General features: G+C 45.4%; 1 protein-coding gene across 6 annotated transcripts; it reads right to left on the bottom strand.

The window, feature by feature from the left end:
* Positions 1–435: 435 nt before the first annotated feature.
* FBXO40 (F-box protein 40) lies at positions 436–23,876 on the bottom strand. 6 transcript variants are annotated; one of them, XM_084802618.1, is made up of 5 exons: positions 23,788–23,876; positions 22,996–23,116; positions 9,710–9,739; positions 5,512–7,440; positions 436–3,004 (listed from the first exon to the last, which is right to left on the bottom strand). In XM_084802618.1, exons 3-5 carry the CDS (start codon positions 9,710–9,712, stop codon positions 2,792–2,794), a joined length of 2,145 nt encoding a protein of 714 aa, XP_084658744.1. In that variant the 5' UTR covers positions 9,713–9,739; positions 22,996–23,116; positions 23,788–23,876; the 3' UTR covers positions 436–2,791. The 6 variants fall into 6 exon arrangements, with proteins under 6 accessions (XP_084658744.1, XP_084658746.1, XP_084658745.1 ...); XM_084802620.1 differs by lacking the exon at positions 23,788–23,876 and adding an exon at positions 17,606–17,754 and having other exon boundaries at positions 22,996–23,726; XM_084802619.1 differs by lacking the exon at positions 23,788–23,876 and adding an exon at positions 23,224–23,725.
* Positions 23,877–24,341: the final 465 nt, after the last annotated feature.

Raw genomic sequence — 24,341 nt, 5'->3', positions numbered from 1 at the left:
TGGTGTGTAAAATGTGGCTCCCCACACACAATGCAGGCATGAGGGAGGCAACGTGGACTCAACCAGCTCCAGCAAAGACAGAGCTGGGAGATTTTGGAATACAATCCAAATGACAGTCAGGGACTGAGCTAAGGCATCATTGATTGATAAGATATAGAAACCAAAGCTCTTAGCAGGATTGACATTGGTTTCAGCTCCCAGAAATGGAAAGGCATTGCGAGGGAAGTGCCATAGCTCATGGCTGAGATCACAGTAGCCCCAGGGCCTCTTAGAGGTGGCCCCGGCCTTTCTAGAGCTCTACACAGCCTAGACTTGCCGTTGGCCTTCCCTCAAGACAAACACTGCTGGGTTTCAGTGATAATTTTTTTTTTATGCCAGTAAATCACAAGTCTGTCTCTAGGCCTAATTCACAAGACTTAGCCCTTAGTCTCCCACTGTGCAAAGCAGCCTTTATTTCCTGTTAGAAAGACGTTGGGATTACTGGTCTACAGAGATAAGTTACCGTAGATACAGAAAACTGTGTTCTCCATTTCTGTCTGATTTGTCATCACACATATGTTAGACTTGTACAGTGTTGTCGATGTCTCTTTAAATCTATCTCTAATTCTCACCTTGCTTCCCATCTGACCTTTTCTTGTAAGACAAGCTTCCTTCTCAAGTCCCTAATGCTGCCGAGGCCACAGGTCATTTGGGGCTCAGTTCTACAGCCTTCCGCCTCCACATTCGGCTGTTTCCCACATGTAGGTTGCCTTTCTTGAGGGTGATATCCACCAAGGGGCTCTGCTCATGCAAGTCTTCCTGTCCAAGTCCTATGCTTGCAATACGTCCCTCGTCGCCCTCCTCAGCTGCTACTTAGACTGAAGCCGCATGGAGCTGTCTTGCTTCTGTCATGGGCGCCCGCTGCTCATGCTCCCCTTTGCAGCCTCAGTTCCTCAGGCCAATCATTCATCAAGCCTGGTGTCTCTGAAATGGTTTCTTTTGCTACGTCTGCCCTCTTCACACAGTCAGTTTATTTCTAGGGATCAAGGAATGCCTGGGTTGTCTTGATCTTTTTCAGCAAAGATAGCACATTCCCTTATAAAAAATGTTTGAAGATGTTAACCATCTAGATACTGCCCTGAGGTAGGAATTGGGGGAGGGAAGCGTGGCTGGAAGTATCCGCACCCCAATCAAGTATTGGGGTCCTGACTGCTCTCCATGGCCAGCTTGCCTCCAGCAGTACAGCTTATGGTGGCAGAGCCCTGTGCCCTTCCTGTGTGTCTGCAGTTCCTGCCTCATGTATCTTGAGTCTTGGGTTTGTCCCCATGGTCTGAACATCTCTCTTTCTCTAATAAACCCCGAGGGGCTTGGAGAACCTCATTCCACCATATGGGAAGAAGCAGATTCCAAATGCACAGAGTCAGTGCCCAGAGAACTTGCTTCCCTTTTGCCCAGGTCACTGTGTAGCTGTTTCCAGTTACTTACCTTCCCTGGACAACATCTTAGAGAACCATCTAGATACCGTTTTAGGAAATGGTGGCTCACAAAAAAAAAAAAATTGGTAAAATACAAAGCCAACTGTAAAGATTAGGAATAAATAATAGCATCATGTTAGCAATAGCACAGGAAGCGTATAGAAGAGTGAGCACTTCCTCACCCTTTGCAGAAGCATCAGCTTCTTCTTCTATGTCAGCTTCTTAATCTGCTCCATCTTCATCTGCATCAGCATCTTCATGTGCACCAGCTTCTTCATCTGAACTAGTTTTTTCATCTCTTCATTTGCACCAGCTTCATCTGCATCAGCTTCTTCATGTGCACCAGCTTCTTCATCTGAACCAGCTTCTTCATCTGCATCAGCTTCTTCATGTGTACCAGCTTCTTCCTCTGTACCAACTTCTTCATCTGCATCAGTTTTTTCACCTGCATGAGCTCTGAACCATGCATGGTCAGAGAGATGGATGCCCAGACAACAAGCTCACAGCTTGGCAATACTCGTTCATTATTTGAATTCTTGGCTGGCTGGTTCCCTGTGGTGGCTGCCTTCCCTTTTCTCTGTTTTTCTTTAGCTTGAGAACTTCTAGGACCGCTGGAAAATGGTACTTACCAATTGAGGGAAGGGGAACGTAACCTCAGATAAGTTACTTTCCTGGTTTCAGGTTTCGCTAAAGAGCACAGGGAGGATATATTTACGTTGTGACCCAAGGACGCAAAGCCATCTTGGGTGCATCAGCTTCATTTGGTTCTCAATTTAGCATCATCACATGTTTAAAACTTATGTAGTAAAAAAAGCAAGAGTTGCGTTGAATTATGGCCACCTGGTGACTATGTGAGATCAGATTTGTCACACTGCAAAGTGAGCACAACCTAACTTACCATTGCTGGTATAGCTTCTTTTAGGACAGTGGCTCCCAGCCAGGAGCTACTAAAAAGCCCTCAAGTGTCAAGACAGACCAAGCTGCAGAACCTTCCAGTTGGGTCCCCTCCACTTAAGGACACCCTGGGAGATTACAGCACCTCAACCCTGTCCCCCTATTGCTTGCTCCAAGAACTTGAAGGTGATTTATAAACTGAACAGCTCAATGTAGAATTAGCAGTCTATGTTTTACAGAATTTCTTTAAGGAAAAAAAAAAAAGCGTGGCTACAAGCCGTAGCTCAGAAAGCTAGTATCCTAGTAAAGTTGCTAAGGCCTGAAGGACTTCACTTTCTTTAGACCAAGTGAAGCAGATACGCAGGTTTCAGAGTGGCGTCCTCAACCCATACCGTCCTACTTTCACGAGCTCTGAGAAGCCAGGAGCTGCGGTGTGCAAATCTTTAGGTATGTCTGCCCCGTGGTCGGGCCCTAAACGTGGACACTAAGCTCTCCCGGGCCTGCGTTTGGGGCTGGCACATGCTGGTCAAACGAATCGGCTCAGTCTTGTGCTCCACAATGTTGAAAGGACAGGCTTTCAGGTGTTCAGACATGGAGGTTACTTCGTTAAACTCCCAGCTCTTGATTCTGGAGAAGAGGCTGCTGAACTGCCAGATCTGCCGGGAAAGAAAAGCTCAAAGGTGAACATGCGCAGTGAGCACTGAGTGGTTAGCGGCTGAGTCTGGACCATGTGTGAGCCGGCTCCGTGCCTCTGTTGCTCAGCCTCCCGGATGCCCCGTGACTGCTGGGACATTCGCCATTTCCTTCTCCTGCATCTAATGCCTAGAACCTTGCTGATTAATACTCTTCCTAGACAGTTTAATAGTTGTTTGTGACGCCTGATACCAAACAATTGACACATGCCTTCCCCAGCACCCTATGAGCAACAGAAATTAGTTCTAGACACGCAGTTCAAATCGCGTGGGGCTCTGCTCTGGATCTTCTGAGGGAGACATCAAAAGCCGATTCTCCTTTCTTTCTGTCCTTGGACTAGGAGGAAGCTAGGGTCCAAGGAACCTCCTGCAGCTGCCAGGGACACTGAGAAAGAACTGCCTTAGAATGTATCCAAGAGAGAGGATTTGGGATTATTTTGGGGGGGGGGGCGGGGGTGGGAAAGAATGTATCCAGTATTGCAGAAATGAGAAGAGGAACACGGTCACTTTTGGGCTGCTAGATTAAGACTTACCTGAAGCTGTTGTCTTTGGACTTGGACTTTTTAATTATATAGGTTAATACATTTCTTTTTATTTTTATGCCCCCTTTAAACTTAAAATTAAAATATCCTAACAAAAAAGGGTATTAGAATTAAGACCCCCAAAGAAGATTTTGGTGAATATGGCATTCAGTCTAATATTGATTTTTTTTTCCATTTGGGTAGCAAAATCACAAGTTTTGAGGTTCTGAGGTTGGACGCACAACTGCCCTTTCAGCCTGACTGCTTCACCATCATATTTGATCATTGTTCCTTGGCAAGAAAAGTGTTCTGAACATCTTACCCATCTTACTTAAAAAGCCACTTTCACATGAGTGTCCTTTATCCTCATGTAAACTCGTTCTCCCTTTCTGCAAAGAGGTTAGCCTGTTCAAGTTATGTCCAAAACTGGCTGGAAAAATTTGAATTTGGGGAAAATATGAACTAACATTTTTTTAAATTTGTAAATTAAATCATTGACATCTGATTGTGCCAAGAAAGATAAGTGCTGGTCTTAGACATACTCCTAGAGGCAGTTTATTGTTCTCACTAACACTTGTCACTCGTGGTTGGCGACAGCTAGTCTTTAACTCATGAATATAGGCATTGATACATAAGAGAATCTTATAATTATTTTTTCTTAAGTAATAATTAAGGGAAAATGTACAGGATTCTTTGGACTAATCAATAAAAATAGATACAAACTCTAATTCCTCCATACCAATTTGAGAACATCCACGAGTTAGGGACAAACACAACGGTGGCATTAATAGCCTAAATAGACATCATGTATTCAGGGTTCATATTATCAACCCATTTGTTATGAGAAAAGATATCACAAACACCTTGACTATAGTGAATTAGATGTCTAACTTTTATAGAAATTGTGATTCAGTGAAGATGACTCAACTGAGAAAAGAACATGGTTAACAGAAGGAAAAGATTATTATTTGATTTATGTACCACAGTGTTTTATGTTTTTTGTTTGGTTTTTCGAGACATGGTTTTCTGTGTAGCCTTGGCTGTCCTGAACTCCTTTTGTAGACCAGGCTGGCCTGGAACTCACAGAGATCTGCCTGCCTCTGCCTCCCTGAGTGCTGGGATTACAGACATGCATCACCACACCCAGCTTACTACAGTGTTTTATATTAAATAAACAGCTATGGGAAATCAATGGACAAAATTCATATTCAATTTTAAAATAAAATCCTGTGTCTAAAAGTCTGTTGGCATGAGATAGAGAGGAATTTGTTTATTGCACAGTTGGAGTCTAAGCAGGGAGTAAGTGGTATACTCAAGTTTGGTGTTTTGTTTTGTTTTTGTTTTGGGGAGGGAGGGCTGGGGTGGTGGTGGTGCAGGGAGGGGATGACTTACAAATCTGGAGATAATGTCCAGAGCTAATTGCCTATCTGGAAAGAGGGAAGCTGTTTGTAGACCCAGAACAAGTAGCTGCGTGGAACAAGTCACCTGCTGTAGCCACCTTCAGTAGAGGGACACAGCCACGTCATGGTGTCTTGGAGGGGAGGGGTGGACATGCTGAAGAGAGCGGGCCCTTCAGCACCCCTCCCCCGTTCTCTGGAAACATTCACACTGGAGCCCAGTGAGAAGCTGTTGGGCAGGGGAGACAGCTGGAGCAAGCTGCAGAGACAGACCAGGGTGAGGAAGATGGAGAACAGAGCCAGGATGGAATGAGCGAGCAAATGAAAGACAATCAAGGCATATGAGCCAGCATTGGCGTCTATACTGCCGAACATGTTTATATATTTCCTTTCCTGCTAGACTGAGCTCCTTGAGATAAGTCTTATTTTCAGCATCCTTCCCAATGCCTGGCACAGCGCCTGTCCTCAAGAGAGCCCTTAATAAATATTTATTGAATGAATGAACACATGAATGAATGAATGAATGAATGAATGAGCAAAAATGTTTACTTGCCTGACTGTGGACTTTCCAGGAGGTGCCTCCATGAGAATACCTCTTCTTCTTCCACTGCAAGAGGACCATCCCTCTCTCTTGCAACAAAGTGGCACAGATGTTCCTCATCAGTACTGATACCTGCGACAGCTGGGACAGGCTGATGCTGTCCAGAAAACCAGCAATGTATTGCAAAACCTCCAGGGGCAGGCTGGTTAGAGAATTCAGGTTTTTCCCACCGTGGCCTGAGAGACGGTTTCTCTTCCATCCCTCACTGAGCTCACTGAGCTCCGGGGCAACCTCTGGCTTGATGGCAAAGGTCTTCAACTCCTGACTATAGATCACTTTTGCTTTTTGTCCAGGGGGGCGGAAGTGGTTTTGAACAAAGGTACAGCCTAAGTAGGCCAGCGGGCATCGATGCTGGAACCAGCCATTGAGACAGGACTGAATGTCTGTGTGCACGTTCTTGAAGTGCAAGGGAAATTCATCTCGCCGGAAGAATTTGTTGCAGGTGAAAGTAAAAGCTGAGCTACTTTTATTGTGTCTCCTGGTCACACATTCACTGTGGAGCTCCACGTGCAGGCCCCCGGGTTGGGCAGAGCCTAGGAGGTCAGCCAACACCGTCTCTGAGGAAAACTGCTCTGGCTCAAAGTTGTACGTTTGGGTAGCAAGGTCCATAAACAGTCCATCGATGCTCCTGGATTCAGAGATGACGTGGCCTTTGAGTTCCCTTTCCAAAGCACACTGGAGAGTGGTTTTGATGAGATCCGATTTGGGCAGGTCCTCCACAGAGATGCCCAAATCGGAAGTGTCCACGGCTTTGTGTTCACTTGGTCTGCACCTCAGCATGGCGTCTCCGAGGCGAGCTCGCTTCCCGCAGTAGCTCACGGGAATTTTGAAGGTGTAAACCGTCTTCACTTCTTGAGCCTCGAGATTGCCGTAAACGAAGTCTCTCTCCTTGGGGGTGCAAGCAGGCATTTGCCCGAAGTGGATGAGCATCCTCCCGTTGTGTACCAGATACATGTTATAGTCTTTGGCATCCACTGCTGTTTTTAGTCTTTCCAGAACACCGTCTTGCCAGGGGGCAAGCCCTGTCATCTCTATGGCAGCGGGAAGATCCTGGGGCTTCTGACTCTCCTGTGGGCCTCTCCCTTCCGCAGAGCCCTCTGCGTTGCCTGTGCTACCATCACCGGAACACTGCTCTTTCCCAGCCACATTCCCGCTCTTGCCTTCGCTCTTCCCCGAGGAACCTGTTAAAACAGAGGCCGCGTGCTCCTTGCTGAACATACTCTCCCACTTGCCAAACTTGTCCAGGTCCATCCCTTCTTTGGTTTTCGCCAACGCATCTCGTTCCTCCTGACTGAGCTCCATCGTTTGCCCATTGGTTGCTGGCCGACAACAGTGCTCAGGTACTGACCTGACATCCACTCCTCCCACGGCACCCCCAGTCTCCTCCCAACTGGCATCACCATTCATGGCTGGCTCCTCCTCCGTGGCGTCTCTGGTTTCTGGGAAAAGCTCTACCATTTTCAAGGATCTGAAGAGAACCTTCTGGTCCTGGAGGGCCAGGGCTGTGTCCAAACATTCTTCGCTGGGGGGCTCTTTCATGATGTTTTCATGAAGGATTGTTTCAGAGTCCACGTTTGGCCAGCGGTTCCATTCCATGGAGCAGCAGACCACGCTGGCTGGACACACCTGCAGGTGCTTGGCCAGCTTATGGCGCGCCATGGACAGTGGGCAGCCATACTCGGAGTTAAGGCACGGAACCTGCTCCAGAGGGCAGAGGAGCGCATGCTCGGCCTCCTTGCACATGTGAAAGGTAGCACCACAGAGCAGGCGGCAGCTTATCACCAGGCAGGAGACACTGGGCTCTACTGGAACACAGCAGTGGCGGTTGATACATCCTTCACAGTGTCTGTGCTGCGCAGGTAGAGGCCTGCGTGCCCGGCCCTGGATACAGCGGTGGCAGAGGCAGAGAAGACAGGTGAGTGAGGCGAGGGGAGCAGAATGCACGCCTGCAGTGGGTTCTAATGTACTTACCTTCTGTCTTTATAACACTGCTGTAGCAACCTCAATGCAGAGACAACTGGGAACATAGAAACTTGGAATGTCTTTTTAATAGCTTATGCTATGTAAGTAGTGTGTATGTATGTTTAAAACAGAACCCACAGATCTGACTATAATAGACTACACATGACAACTGTTATTTTCACACTATGAATGATGGCTGATTTGTAACACATGGATTTACCATTGATGTAATGAAACATCATATCCAAACGCAAGTTGGGAGAGGAAAGGGTTTATTTCAGCTTACACTTCTATGTCACTCTGGCCATCAAAGGAAGTCAGGACAGGAACTCAAACAGGACAGGAACCTGGAGGCAGGAGCTGATGCAGAGACCATGGGGGGAGGTGTGCTCCTTACTGGCTTGCTACCCATGGCTTGCTCAGTCTAGTGTCTTATAAAAACCTAGGACCACACCAGCCCAGGGATGGTACCACCCACAATTAAGGAAATGCCTTACAGCTGGATCTTATGGAGGCATTTTTCTCAATAGAGGCTCTCTCAGGCAACGCTAGCTCAGTGGTTCTCAACCTTCTTAACGCTGCAACCTGTTATAGCCCCTTGCATTGTAGTGACCCCAACCATAAAATTGTTTCATCGCTACTTCATAACTGTAATTTTGCCACTGTTGTGAATTGTCATGTAAATATCTAATATGCATAGTAGCTGATACGCTACCCCTGTGAAAGGGCTGTGTGCCTCCAAAGGGGTTGTGGCCCACAGGCTGAGAACCACGTCTCTAGCTTGTGTCTGGTTAACATCAGATCAGCCAGAACAACTCTCAATATGATTTTGTACTTTGCTTTTTATACAGGAGACTAGAGTTTTTTTTTAAAAAATTTTTTTTTCTTAACACTTCTTAATCCTATTGGATTCCAATTTACCTATATTTCTCACCGTATATCACTTTTTGTGATATAATCTCTGCTAAAGGTATAAAAATAGGACATGAAAAGTAGAAAGGGCGGATGTAGGAGGAGACGGGGGATGAGTGAATAGGATCAAGATATGTTGTATAAAATTCTTTAAGAATTAATAAAAAGGGGGCTGGAGAGATGGCTCAGGGTTAAGAACACTGGTTGCTCTTCCAAAGGTCTAAATTCAATTCCCAGCAACCACATAGTGGCTCACAACCATCTATCATGAGATCCGGTGACCTCTTCTGGTGTGCAGGTGTGCATGCAAGCAAAACACTGTATACTTCATAAATAAATAAATATTAAAAAAGAATTAATAAAAATATTGCTTAAAAATTTCCACCTAATGTCATGAAAATATACATTTATACAGCTTCTGGAGTCTTTTTAAAAAAGATTTTATTTATTATTTATATAGTATTCTGTCTGTGTGTGAGTCAGCACACCAGAAGAGAGCACCAGATCTCATTATAGATGGTTGTGAGCCACCATGTGGTTGCTGGGAGTTGAACTCAGGACCTTTGGAAGAGCAGCCAGTGCTCTTAACCTCTGAGCCATCTGTCCAGCCTGCTTCTACAGTCTTTATTTCTTATTTTTTTTATTTCCCACTTTGATCTACAATGTGTTGAGATTATATTTTTTTGTATGTAACTTAGTTCAACAGCAAAACAATATTTATTCTTTGTAAACTTTCTTCATAAGAGTGGTGTGTGTAGCACTCCTGACTATAAGTGTGCTGTCACTCATCTGGCCGACTACCCTGGAGGGCATTCTGGGAAGACAAGGACAAGCCTAGCTTTGTTCACACTCTCCTGTCTTGCATCTAGCATGGGTCATAAGCCACTGTAGGTGTTCAGTAATACTTTCTAAATGAAGGAACCGCCAGCCACTTATTGTTGGCATTTTTTATATTTTATTTATGCTTTAAATTTTTTATTGACATTGCATAATAATTCAGCATATATGTTACAGTGGTTAATGACTACATCAAAATAATTAACATTTCTATCTTTTCATTTATTATGTCTATATGTTTAGAAATTTATTTTCAATTTTTCACTAAAAATCTTTGCTCACAGATGTTTCTCATCTTTCACTATAGTGTCTGTTTCTGGATAACAAATGTCATTAACCCATGCAGCCACATCTATAGCCATTTGCTTGGGCTCAGGGATAAATAGAGTTAGGCCTGGACCTCTACACAGTGCAGCTCCAACAAAATCCTGATACTTACCATGTCTTTCCAACTTCTGGCTTCTTAACCCTAGGGGAAATATGAAAATATGAATTGTCAGTAAAGGAAAGTGTTTAGTTATTTACATGACCAAAAGCCAATGACACTTCACATAATCTTTCGTTTAATTCTGCTCACCACCTTGGAGAGTTGCCCCATTTGACAGTCAAGAAAACAGAGACTTGAAAAGCTAAGTAGTTTATCCAAGGTCACTCATCTGCTGAGAATGGAGTCTGGTTTCCATGTCAGGCCATGCTGGCCCAGGCTGTTTGCCTTGACTCACTGTCCACCTTCAGTTAGCCATTCCGCCCCAGTCTCCTCTGCCTCCCCATGGGGCTTCATATCTACTGAGGAGCCAGCTTGATGCCCAGCTGGGCCTGAGCATACCTATCCTGTGCCACTCACCTCGTGTCTTCTTCTGGAAGTTGCTTGCTTGGTTCTATGAGAGAATGGTTTTCCAGAAAAGGTGAGTAGTTAGTTCAGTGGGGTGGCTAGGAGGCTGACTGCATAGATTTCTCCCCTAGCTCATTGGCCAGTAGCTATGAGGCTTTGGGGCATGTGTCTTAGCATCTTTTAAATCCATTTCCCCTCTATGAAGGAGGAGGATGGCAGTACCTACCCTATAATACTATTGAGAGGGATAAATGATGCATAAAAAAATTTTAGGACAGTGTTTGTGTAATCTACACATTTGCTCTTATAAAAAATAAGTATTATTTATTTCATCATAGTACAAAATATAATTTACAACCTAATATATCAAAAAACCCTCAGAATTTTAAGTGTTTCCAAATAATAAATTTTAAAATTTTTTATAATTTATTTAATGTGCATTGGTGTTTCATCTCCATGTGTGTCTGTATGAGGGCATGAGTTGGAGTTACAGACAGTTGTGAGCTGCCATGTTGGTGCTGGAAATTGAACCCAGGTCCTCTGGAAGAGCAGTAAGTGCTCTTAACTGCTGAGCCATCTCTCCAGCCCCACTAATTCAATTTTAAACAACAATGTTCTATTTGGGCTAAGCCAAAGCATCCAGGCTAGATGAGGCGAGCTGGCTGAGTTTGTAACAACTAGCCTAGAGAGTCAGCTAGGCAGCTCATTTGGGGGCAGTGCTGGGAGGTTCGTGCTCCAAAGTCAGAAGGTGCAGAATTTGGGGCTGGAGAGATGGATCAGTGGTTAAGAGCACTGTCTGCTCTTCCAGAGGTCCTGAGTTCACTTCCCAGCAACCACATGGTGGCTTACCACCATCTACCATGAGATCTGGTGCCCATTTCTGGTGTGTAGGCACACATACAGGCAGAGCACATAATAAATAAGTCTTAAAAAAAAAAAAAAAGAAGGTACAGAATTTTACATTTTTTTATTTGTTTAGAATTTGGCAATTTGTTGTGAATGATGTCTCTCCCAATATTTTTTCAAATATATTCAAAAGGTGATTTAACATATACAACAGGCAACTCACTACACGCCACTATAACAATTGTTAGCATCTTGCCATTTCTGTGCCTCCTCCTCTTGAATAGTTAGTGCCACCAGATGTGGTAATGAGATGATAATGACACTTCAGCAGGCATCATTTCCTCTGGAATTCATGGCACCAATCACGTCATCCGAGAAAACTAAACAACTTCCTAACACCATGGATACACACAGAAGACAGGGTCTCACTATGTAACCCTGACCCTGGAGGTCCTGGAACTCTCTATGTAGATCAGGCTGGCCTGGAAATCACAGAAATCGCAAGTCTCTGCCTCCTGAGTGCTGAGATTAAAAGCATGCGCCACCAGGCCCAGCTTGAAATAAAATTCTTTCAGTACCAGGGTATTGAAGCTAATGAAGCCTTATCTTTGGTTTGCAATAACCCCTCACATCTGCAAGGAAGTTTTACTCTGGCTCTCTCTTCATGTTTTTGCTCATCTGTCTGCTCATTCCACAAGCATTTGTCAACTGTACTCTATGTGTCAGTAATGCTGTGAGTCACACAGGCTGCTTTCAACGTTAGTCTTAGACACTTGTGGACCTGTGAGTTTGCGCTGTTCCATATGGTAGTCAGCCACATGTGGCTGTTTCAGTCTAACCTAAATAAAATAAAACAAGTAATTCCTTCTTCATGCTACATTTCAAGTGTTAAGTAGCCACATCTGCAAGTGGCTACTCTGTTGGATGACACAGAAGGGAACATTTCCATTTTCATGGAGACTTTTCTTGCACTGCACTGCTATAGAATCTGGCTGCAACTCTTATTTATGTACGGGATACATACTGGAATTACACCTTCAATACATGTCCTGGGTTTTGTTTGTTTGTTTTGTCAGCTTGACACAAGCTAGAGTTCTCTGGGCAGAGGCACTGTAATGGAGAATATGCCACCATCAGATTGCCTATACAGAAGTCTACAGGGCGTTTTCTTGGTTGACGACATAGGTAGGAGGGACCAGCTCATTATGGGTGGTGCCACCTCTGGCAGGCAGTCTTGGGTTGTATAAGAAAGCAGGCTGAGCAAGCCATGAAGAGCAAGCCAGTAAGCAGCACCCCTCCATGGTCTCTGTTTCGGTTCCTGCCTCCAGTTTCCTGTCTTGAGTTCCTGTACTGAGGTCTCTTTATAATGGACTACAAACTATAAGCTTAAACAAACCCTTCCCTCCACAGGCTGCGTTTAGCCATGCTGTTCATCGCAGCACTAGAAACCCAACTAAGACAACATATTCCACTCTGATTATCCTGCACCTTTATTATAGACCCCATCAGGCTCACTAAGTAATCATGGAGCATCCCAGAGTGTTCTGTTATCCTGTCATCCTGAACCAGGAAATAGGCAAAAAGCTGCACCTCAGAGCATCTTATAGGCTCAGGGCCCAGTAGCAGAAAAACAGGATATGAGAGCCAGGGAGAAGCTGGAAAGTCGGAAGGCTGGAAGGGTTAGGCTGTATTATGGCTCCATGTTATGTCCACCAACGTTTCTAATGTTGCAATCTCATCGCTGATGTGATCGTATTTGGAGGTGGAATCTTTGGGAAGTGACTGGGTCTTTAGAGCAGATCCTTTATGAGTGAAATCAGTCTCCTCATAAAAGGGGTCTGAGAGAGAGGACCCTCATCACTTCTATTATATCAACACATTAAAAACAAGACAGCTGCGAGCCAGCCTGCAGACCCTCAAAAAACAGCGAATCTGCCTTAATCCTGACCTTGGACTTCCAAGTGAGAAATAAGTTGTTGTATTGCTGTTTATAAGTTACCTTGCCTCTGGTGTTTTGTTATAGTAACCAAAATAAACTATGATAGATGGAGAACATGCCTTTTTATGCAATGGTCAAGCTAACTGATTGTTTAATGTGTAGGTTGACTTTTGCCATATTTGAGATCATTTCTGGGGGGAGGTCCATGGTGGAGTTAGTGTGGAAATTCTTAAATATTTGACTCAGGAATCTGGAACTATTTGGTACACAACAAGGAGACGTGTTTATATTGTGGTTAGAGAGCTAACTGGGATAGAGTTATAGGACCTGGATAATGTAGCGAATATGACATAGTTGTACAGGTGAGACTAAAGACAGTAGAGAGAGAAAGAGGAAGCAGATGGGAGACATTACATGGGACAGAATCTGGTTGGTTTCTGACTGGAGACAAGGAAATGAGTTAACATTGATGCCAAGGTTTTATACCAAGAGAAAGAGAGATTGGCTACAGTTCTTAAGAAAAATGGAAGTTTGTGAAAGGACTATTTGAGGAGCCACGATGAGTCCAACAAGTTTGATATAAATAGTTCAAGGTGGGGCTGGAGAGATGGCTCAGTGGTTAAGAGCACTGTTGGCTCTTCCAGAGGTCGTGAGTTCAATTCCCAGCAACCACATGGTGGCTCACGACCATCTATAATGAGATCTGGTGCCCTCTTCTGGCCTGCAGGCACACATGTGGGCAGAATACTGTATGTAATAAATAAATAAATCTTTTTAAAAAATTGTTCAAGGTGTTGGCACTCTTGCAATGAGGAAGAGGAACTTGGATGCAAAGATGAGGATGTGGAAACTACCCAAGTGAGAGAGAAAACTCTAAGTAGGAAATGAGAATGCAGAATAGATATCTGAGACATGAAGTATTAATTCCAAGCCATGTATGACCACTTTGGGGACATTAGGAAGAAGGGCAGCCAGAGGAGAGACCAGAAGGCTAAGCAAATCGGGACTATGTTGTCACAGATATAAAGGAAAAAGTGAGTAATGCCACCTACACCACCTCAAAGAACAATGACAGTCATGGCTCCATGGCTATGAGCAATCCCCAACCACCTCTTGTGGCATTTCAGCCGTGGGATGCTTGCCCATTTGATAGAAGTGCAGAGGCACATACTTGCACGCTGACAGGATTGTGGCCTGTCAAGAGGAAAGACATTATCTGCTTCTCATTAACCAATAAGGATGGAGTGTGGAAGATGACTTTCAGGTAGAAAAGATCACAAAGGCTGTGAGGGCATGAAGCAAAACTACCAACACCAGGAATGTCCAGCTTCATGTTTGTAGTGTCCTTAAGTCACAGTGCTGAACTCAACTTCTGGGGGCTAGTTTAGTGAGCTCAACTTCTGGGGGCTAGTTTAGTGAGCTCAACTTCTGGGGGCTAGTTTAGTGAGCTCAACTTCTGGGGGCTAGTTTAGTGAGCTCAACTTCTGGGGGCTAGTTTAGTGGACTCCCGTCATGAGGACTCTGCTCACCATCAGGGACATGCTTGGCTACACACACTGTGATGTGCTCTGGGCCCAAGCTTCCCCTTAAGTGTTTTGGAGTATGGTTCTTAGGGATCATCAGTGAAGGTGGAACTATACTATAGCTCTGTTGTTCTCCATCCCTGTGAGGTTATTTGAAAATGTCTCTTTAAGAGAAAGCAGAGCATGCTGTCAACAAAGATGCTCCCCTCTTCCTTTTTAGATGTTGCTATTTAAAGATCTCATTCCAAACTCTAGAGTGACACCAGCTGAGTGACCTTGAGATAGGACTAGTGTTGAGAAAAGATCACCCCGAAGAAGTCTGGCAGTAAAAGAGAGGAAAAGGACAGACATAACCCAAGGACATAAAAAAACAAAAAACAAACAAACAAACAAACAACAAACAAACAATAAAAAAAAACAACACATCTCAACCTTTCATTGTATACTGGGGAAAATTCGTTTCATTGACATAAGGGGCAACCCAGAACTTTTGATAGTATCGTCTGGGACTCTCCTGGTTTAGTATTGAAAGTCACATGTCTCAGGAAACTGCAAGGCCCAGGAAGATTTGCATCAATGATTAATTAAGAAAATATCCTACAGCCATATGTTATGGAGGCATTTCTCTGATGACTCTGGGTTGTATAAAGATGTCATAAAACTAGCCAGCACCAGAGGAAGGTTTTGGTATCTCTATAACATCTTATTTAGTCTTCACAAACAACCATGTGAGGTGGCTGTTGCCATCTTCCGTTTACAGGCAAAGACCCCGAGGCATGAAGAGATCTACATTTCAGGCTTCAAACCCAACACTCTCATGTTTCTCAGAGATGGGCATGGTCTCCATCATCTGAGGAGGACACAAAGCCATGGCTGGAGTGGGGGCAGTGCAGTGTCCACATGCGTAACCCTTCCGGAGTGGAAAGGAGCTAGATGATTCTTATCAGGAGACACCTCTGTCTCCATGGAGATATTTTTGCATGCCTTTCAGTCAGGTCCTACTGTGTGTTCTCTTTGAGTAGAACAAACAAGAGAAAGCTCTACATCTGGTGGCATTGTGTTTCAGAAAATAAAAATGTGAGAAAGTTTCAGAGTGGCAATGCTATCTCACCATATTGGTTCTGATACTTGAAGTGAAACGCCAACTATATTAAATATACATATTGCAGAAACTCTTCACGGTGGGATGGTTGATAAAAAGACCTACCTGACTCAGAGTACGACTTCCAGGTGTCCCTGACCTCTTCACTTTCTATGCCCTTGTGTTCACCTTTAAACTCTCTATTCCCACCCTAGCCACTTAAACTCAGTCAAGCATGTGCCCAATGTGCTTTCATCGAAATATGAAATTCCCCATCTCCAAAAGAGGCAATAATCAACATGGCTTTGACTTTATTAGCTTAACAGTATACATGCACTCAGTTTTATTGGATGTATAGATATAGTCTGAAGTTGGTGGCTACAGGTGTGTGTTAAAGAAGTGAATATCTCTATGAAAAAACTGAGTGTTTAGAACATGGAAGGAGCCATATATGGTGGCACATATCTTTAATCCCAGAATTTGGGAGGCAGAGGCAGGTGTCTGTGAGTTTGAGGCCAGCCTGGTCTACACAGTGAGTTCTAGGATAGCGAGAGCTTACAGAGAGAGACCCTGTCTAAAATAGATAAATGGGTAGATAGAATAGACTAGGATGGATAGGTAGATAGATAGATAGATAGATAGATAGATAGATAGATAGAAAGAACCTGGCAAGTTTGGGACAGCAGATTAACTAGATGCTGGTGGTGGCACTCTGCAGGCCACGTAGAAAGTGGTAAAGTTGCTACGCCAAGGCAAGGCAAGAAGAGCAGCGGCTCCTAAGGCTTTTAAAGAGAGGTTTCCACAGCAGGAGCAATTTTATCCGAAAACTGGTTAAAAGTCTAGTTTGTTTTCTGATCCCAAACCTGCTGAATCATATCCACTGAGTCTCACCAACTTTACGGAAGTTCAGATTTACTAATCATTGGATTACAGAAAGCTTGTTACAGTGTTTAAAACATGAGAGAGAGGCACTGCCAGACCGGTGGAAATAAGCAGAAAGGCTTTTATGTTTCTCCTGGAGACAGCCTTGCTACGTAGCCTAGGCTGGCCTGGGAGGTGGAGGATCCTCATGAAAGACCTAGAAGGGCACTGGGTGACTCTGACTGTGCTCATACCTATATTTAGCAGCGCTGCCAGAGACCAGGCCCTGCGATCCTCTCAACTGCTCTAGCATCTCAGCCTTGTAATCAGGTTGGCTTCCCTCTGCTGCATCCCACAATCCACTCTACCCAGAAGAAAAAGATAACTTGTAACAACTTACACAATGACGCCATCACTCCCTGCTGAGCGCCTCCAGCCATCTCCAAGACAAGGAAGAAACCGTGAAGTCATCCCTGTGGCAGACAGACCCCTGCACGAACTGTCTGTCCTTTCCATCACCTGTGGCTCTGTGCCCTTATCCTAGCATGGGACCCGCCCTTGCTCTTTCTCCTGGGACCACGCTCCCTCATCCCCACTTGCATCACTTCCAGTTAATATGTTACCTCTGCAGAGAAGCTTCTGTGACAACTCGAGTAAGCAACAAGCTGATTAGTGCTCCCTCCAACTACTTTTTAAATTTTTTTATTTATTAAATGTTATTATTCATGTTACATCCCAATTGCTATCCCCTCACTTGTATCTTCCTGTTCTCCCTCCTTCCCTCTTTCACACTCTTCCACTCCCCTAGGCCTGTGACAGAAGGGGACCTCCTCCCCCACAATATGATCACAGCCTATCAGCTCTCATCTGGATAGCCTACTTCCCCTTCCTCTGAGTGCCACCAGGCCTCCCCACCAAGGGGAAGTGGTCAAGTACCCTCCAATTACTTAAGTACTTGTCTGCTATCCCGAAGGCTAATCTATTCATCCATCAAATGGGGCTCAGCATGTGACCAAATCCCCTGAGGCAAAATAAGAAAAGCATCTTATAACATTAAATCATTCCATTTAAAAAAATCCTTCTTGTATGCGAATGATAGTTTGGGGCCACCTCCCTAGCCACCTGCATCATCTCTCCCCATTGCATCATCTCTGTAGCCCTTGGCTCATCTTTTACTTTGCAGTTTCTCCTTACATGTCTTACAGGCCATGAGTGGCTTAATAATCTTTAAACTCTATGCTTAAAAATCTTACCCAACTTTTTAAAGAATAGGAATTCTCATCCTCTCTCCAACAAGTCACCTCAAATATTCTTAAGTGCCGTCGGACTGCAAATCGTACCCTCGGGCCTCCGATGTATTGTGCCTGGGAACTCCTGTTGTCACTAGAAAGTCTGGGACTTCCTAAGAAGACACAGAGATAACTCAGGGAACCTCTTTCTTTCCTAGACTGAAGTTTATGACTTTTAGTGCGCATCCATGTAGCCCTGTTCATTAAGAAAATGCTTATCATCCCTAACAAGACAGGAGATGTAAATCAAAACAACTTTGAGATGTCACCTAACCCAAGACACTGGCAAAGACCAACAAAATAACTGACAATGAATGCTGGGGAAGGTGTTGGGAAAGGAACACCCCGTTCATTGTCAGTGGGACTGCAGCCACTCCGAAAACCAATATGGAGACCCCTCAAAAGCTTGTAAATCAATCATATGATCCAGCTATACTGCACCTTGGCATATGCTCAAGGAACTGATATCCTGCTCCAAAACACCAGATAACCTTTATTCATTGCTACTGTATTTACAGTAGCTAAGAACTGGAAACAACCTAAATAGCCTGCAACTGACAAAATGGACAATGCAAGTGTGGTGCATTTGCACTGTGGATTACTATGTAGCTCGAGAGAAAAACAAAATTATGAACCTTGCAGGTAAACAGCTGGAACTAAAAAAGGTCATATTGAGTGAGGTAACTCAGACCCAGAAGGACAGAAAGCTCACGTTCTCACTCTTGCTCCCTCTCATCAGAGGTTCCTTGCTCCAAATCTTCAGATGTGAATAAGTGCAGAAAGCAAGAAAGTAAAAGGAGGCCGTGCTGGGGTGAAGAGTGCGCGGGCGGGCAGTAGAGATGGGAATAGCACGGCCATGTGATCTGAAGGGAGGAATGTGAAAAATGGCGCGGGGGAGGGGGTAAAGTAACAATAGGGTGTGTAAGAAAGTTAAAAGGAGCCACATTATTAAGGTTTTATTTAGAAATACCTATGATGCATGTAATCTGTGGTATGTGTATGTGAGTGTGTGTGTGTGTGTGTGTGTGTGTGTGTGTGTGTGTGTGTAGTTTAAATGAAAAATTCCCATCCGCATTAACAATACTGCCCTCAAGAGCCATAGACTATCTAAAATCTAACAAACAAAAAAACCTGAGCCCAGGCGTGAGAAGACCTCTTTTGAGTTGTTGGTCAGGATTGTCCGAGAGACTCCCAAAACATTATAGGCTATTGCTGATGACATCGTGCATTTCAGACACAAGTCCCAAAGGACTCAAGCTGGGTCTGACCCAAAAGCTTCCTCCCATGGCCTTGTTGGAGGAGGTGTGTCACTGGGCTTTGAGATTTCAAAAGCCCATGCCAGACCCAGACTCTGGCAATTTGCAGATCCGACATGGCACTCTCAGTCACTGCTCCAGTGCCATGCCTGCCTGCTTGCCACCATGCTTCCTGCCATGATGGCCCTGGACTAACGTTCTGAAAGCATATGCAAGCCCCTAGTTAAATGTTGTCTTTGAAAAGATGCCTTGGCCATGGTGTCTCCTTCCACCAACAGACCATTGATAAAACAGTTTCTAGGACAGGTGGAGACCATCACACACAACCACACACAACCACAACTAGTTAAAGTGCAGAGTTGGGGAACCCAGTCCCAGATAGTACACCTATACCCCAATTCCTGCACTCCAGGCTCGGGGCGGGGGCGGGGTGTGTGTGGAAGAGGGAGTGGAAAGATTACGAGGAATAGGAAGTATGCTGTAGGGTTGTGTCTCCTAGAAAGTTCAGAGAAGTTGCACCCATAAAGTCTCACCAACACTGGCTACTTAAACAAGACATGAAGAAGGAGAAAGCCAATAGACATGCTAACAGGGAAGGCAGAAAGCTAGGAAGCCCTAACCTTAGACAAAGAACTACAGGCAACTAAACAATACTGTGAGTGAGAGAGACAGTCTTCAAAGGGAAGGGCACACTGGTTGGTTGTACAATACCAAATGGTCAGTACACACACACACACACACACACACACACACACACACACACACATGCACACTCGAGAGATGCGTGGGGGGGGCAGCAGAGGAGGGGGAGGGAGGGAAGGAGGACAGGGGAGCGGCAGAGGGAGAAGGAGAGAGAGCACAAAAATTAAACAAGATGCCATGGATTTGAATGAAAACAAGGAATGTGTATGTGGGAGGCTTGGAAGGAGGAAAGGAAAGGGGAAAATGATGTCATTATATTACAATCTCTGAACTACTTAAGAAAATAGAAAACTTTTCTTTGCCACTAGGAATGGTGAGAGAAGTTTAGATGAGCGTCCTGGAGCAGGTGCCACCCCTGGCAGGTGCACCCAGGCAGTGGAAGGACCTCTGGAGGGCACAGATATGTCCCAAGGAATGTACTAGAAAAGGAGCTGGTGAGTAAGTGTCCCTAACATAGAACCTTCAGATACAAGAATACAAATACATAAAGAATAGAATATCAGGAACAAATATTTGGAACGTAGATAGGGATTAATGCTGATTTACAAAGTGGTGGGTGTAGGCTCTCCTCAGTTACTGTTTGTGGAATAGGACTGAATCATACTACACTAAAAATCTTAAACCAGGTGACATTCAAAAAAAAAAAAAAGCCAGAGGACAATTCAAAGCAAATATGGTGAGAAACTGTAGTGAGGTTGGATGTGTGTCACTTCCAGGCCTTTTATTAAAGAAAGGGGTGGGGAGGCAGGAGGAGAAAGCCGTTCAGCTTAGGTACATGAAGCCTGCACTGAGTGGGAGTCATTAACTGGGTCTGCCTTAGAACTTACCCCAGTTCTGCCAGAATCACCCCAGGCCTTGGTCTTGGATGCCTGCAGCTATATAACCGAGATCTCTGGACCAGGCAGAAAGCCAGAAACCCTCCTCTTCCAGGCCTTCTCCAACAGCATGACCCTTTGCAGGGGTGGGGAGTCTCTGTCCTAGAGTTCAGTGGACCAGAGGAAGGCCTGAGATTTCCCCCCACAGTCTCTGGGCTATGTTAGCGGTCCAGGCTTTACCTCTCCGATTTTCAGAGAAGCTAGCGTTCTGAGGTGCAGCAGGACCGTGTCTGACTGAGCTCTGACGCTCTCCATTTCTCCTCATGTGCTCTGTTGTCACTGCTCCCAGATGGTCTGTTAAGTCTGTAGAAATTCCAGCACCACACAGCTACTATCTGAGTGGAGGTGGCCAAGGACATGTTAAGGCTTCCGTGGTGTCAGGGGGACAGAGCCTGGGAGGTTGGAGAAGGCGGTGGCTGAGCGTCATTGTCCAACAACACGCTTAGCAGGTGTGTATTTAAATCAATCAAGAGGGAATGGGATTTACACATGATTTTAACATGTTTTACTCTGATTTTAAAGTTAGTGACAAGTGAATTTGATGTCAGGGAGGGACTTTTAGGTAACTGCCCCTTTCAGCACCCATCATAGGGTGTGTGACTATTCTGACTCCTCATGTTGCTGGCCCTCACAATACTGATTGATTTCTGTTCAGCTTCAGTGAAAGTGGCAAGGCTAAAGGGTAAAGGGCAAAGGGCAAAGGGCAAAGATATTCTTTAACTCCTAACCAGCCGGTTAGTCATTCAGTCAGTCATTGCTCACCGACTTCCCCGCTGTGGAGATATTGGACTGTAGAGAAGGGAAATGTGTAAAGTTTAACCGTTCTATCCAGCTCTCTGCCCTCGAGATTGTAACTCACCCAGGGGTGTGCGAACAAATCCCATGTACGGTTGTCAGGCTTCTGGGCTGTGATTCCAGCAACCTCACCGTACCCTAAAATGCAATGCGCTTCCCCCAGATCCTGCCAGCTCTGCAATCTGCGGCCTTCCGCCCCTAGAAGTCACTCTACCTTTGCAGCTTTTCACTCATTAGCATTTACTCCACCCACTCAGTAGTTATATGCTGATATAACCTCTCTGTGGTGCTAGCTCATAGAGTACTTAAGTGGGGGTGGGGGTGGGGCGGGGAACCTATCACAGTCTCCCAGACAACTTCTAAGCTGACATACCCGAGTCTCCTGAGGATGGCAGCCCGGCATACATTTCTGACTCAGAGCCATGGAAACCCTGGCAACATGAAATGCCATTAAACAGGGCCACAGGGAAATGGATTGTGACTAAGCAATAGGTACCATACTAACTTGGACTCTGGTACAGACTTGGGGTTACTCCTGTGCTTTGGAGGTTACGGAGGGTGACAAGGAGAAGCCAGATGTAAGGGCATCCGAGTAGGCGCTTTGGTTCTCCTTTGCCTCAGCATTGGTGGCTTGAACCCAAACACCTCAGATCCTTTTCTGATCAGGCCACTTCCCAGGGTGACCTTAGCTGAACTCTGAACCAGAGAAATATAAGAGAATAAACAGGGTCCTTTGCTGCTGCTCACTTTTTTTTTTAAATGCACACACAGTATATAGCAGCGATTCTTAACACGTGGGTCATGACCCCTTTTGGGTTGCATATCAGATATCCTGCATGCATATCAGATGTTTACATTATAATTTATAATGGCAGCAAAATTATAGTTACAAAGTAGCAATGAAAAATTTTATGGCTGGGGTCACCACAGCATGAGGCACTGAATTAAAGGTTCCCAACATTAGGAAAGTTGAGAATACAACTATCCCAGGAGCCGGGAGTAATCTATCTGCCTTCCTAGCTTTTAAGACCACAAGCGTCTTTCATCACCTCACTTCTGTTCCTTTGGGTGCCTGCACCTCACAGGTCTGTCCCAGTTTCGAGTTGGGGTGCATTAGGTCTGTGTATGGTTCTCAGCTTGTAGAACACTTTCGCTTTGGTGCCTGCATTTTGGATTCAAGGAAAGAGCTGCATATAGGCAGGTTTGTTAGGCAGAAAAACGAGTTTCCAATCGCAGGCAGAGTGAGCAGCCAGTGGGGTGAAGTACAGCTGTGGCACGTTAGCCCGAGGTGTGGCACAGTAGATGGAATTTAAGCCTCGGGACGATGACTTGCAATTAGAGCAGCAAAGAACACATTGCCGCATTTGGACTACAGTCTAGGTCTCCACTTCTTTCCTCACTACCTACTGCTCTCCCCTGTCACCACTGTGTGACCGAGACAACACCGAACTGCCCTAGTTGACTGCAGAAGAAAGACCCTAGGTGGGCAGAAGGCTGCTGACACTCTAAGCTGCTGTAGGATTTTAAAGTCCAAAACAGTTTACACATGGCCAGGGCTTTCTGGTACCAACTTCCTCTCCCTTACCCCCCCAACCCCGTCCCCAAAAGTTTGTTTAACAACCCACCCTCATGGCACAAAGGTAATGCACAGTAAGCCTCGATCTGACCCACACATTTCTCATCTGAACGACCTAGGTGGCACCTGCCCCTGTTTGGAAAATCTTACCTAAATGGAACACACTGACTCAGCATCTGCAGCTGCCCAGCTCATTGACGGTGAGCAAGCAGGTCTCAGGGAGGTGGCTGCCGGTGCTGTGTGTCTGCTGCAGCAAAGGACCCAAGGGCTGCTGCAAAGGCGAGCGAACGGGAGAAAACGTCAACTGACATAGTTCAAGTGTTTCAAAGTTAAAAATAAAACCATATCACAAGGCCAATGTGACCAGGCTCAGCTTACGACTTCCTTGGTCTGTAGGTTATCAACACTCGGTGTCTAAGTGCTGGCGTGGCAGAGGAGAGCCCGTGGAGAGCAGGGCTTTACACCAACGGGCTTTCTTTCACCGGAGGAAGGAAGGGAGCCTTTGAAAGAAGGGTCAGGGCAAGGCCAGCACAGAGGCCAGTGTGTGCCGTGGGCAGGTCCAGCTGTGGCCAGGAGCTGGAGGAGAGGCAGCTGGCCTCCTGCTCTAACTATAATCCTGCTTTCCGCCCGAGCCCCTCACTAGCTGAGGCAGCAGTGTGTGCCAGTGACATGGTGTCATGCTCCTGTTTCTCCCATTTCTCCTCATGACAGCTCAGCATCTGCCCTCCTCCGGCCCTTGCCCTTCCCAGGTGGCTGGGAAAGGCAGAGTTTGGCATTCAGAAACCAGGCAGAGAGTAAGTCCAAAGGAAAGAGTGAGAGATGGTAGGAGCCTTGGCTAACATTTAGTACAAGTCCCTCCTTACACAGGAAAGGACATAGGATCAGGGAAGGCAAGCTACTGGTCCATATCACAAGGCTCAGAGCTGATGTTCTTTGTCTTACTCTCCTCAAAACAGCTTCTTCTTCTTCTTCTTCTTCTTCTTCTTCTTCTTCTTCTTCTTCTTCTTCTTCTTCTTCTTCTTCTTCTTCTTTTAGAGATATAAAAGACCCCCTTTTAGGCAAAATGTGAATAGCAGCCATAAAGGACTTGGATCTGAAATGTAAACTTGTGGTGATTAATTGGTTGTCATCTTGACACTTGGGAAGAGGGACCGCAACTGAGGGATTGCTTCCGTCACACTGTCCCTTGGACAAGTCTGTGAGGCTAATTGATGTAGGAGGAGCCCGACCACTGTGGGTGGTGCCTTCCCTGGACAGGTGGCCCTGGGTTTTATGAGAAAGGTAGCTGAGCTTTTCCCAAGATGACACCACAAGAAGGAAGCTCCTGCCCCTCTCAGAACCAAAGCCAAAGCAAAGGCATTGAAAGCCAAAAAGGTGGTATTTAAAGTTGTACACAGACACACATGGAGGACTCAGCTGGTACCCACCTTCCTGCGACCCCAGCCCCTGCTGTTCCGGAGGCAAATACCCTGATGGTAGTTGGCTCGGGAGAAAGA

This window comes from Acomys minous, assembly GCF_964271855.1.
Source record: "Acomys minous genome assembly, chromosome: 11".
Classification (NCBI taxonomy): Eukaryota; Metazoa; Chordata; class Mammalia; order Rodentia; family Muridae; genus Acomys; species Acomys minous.
This window is presented reverse-complemented; position numbering and strand designations above follow the sequence as displayed.

Coding starts and splice junctions, on each gene's coding strand:
- FBXO40 (XM_084802618.1), bottom strand. Junction 3,005..5,511: donor CCTGGAAAGTCCACAGTCAG/GCAAGTAAACAT, acceptor CTTTCCCGGCAG/ATCTGGCAGTTCAGCAGCCT.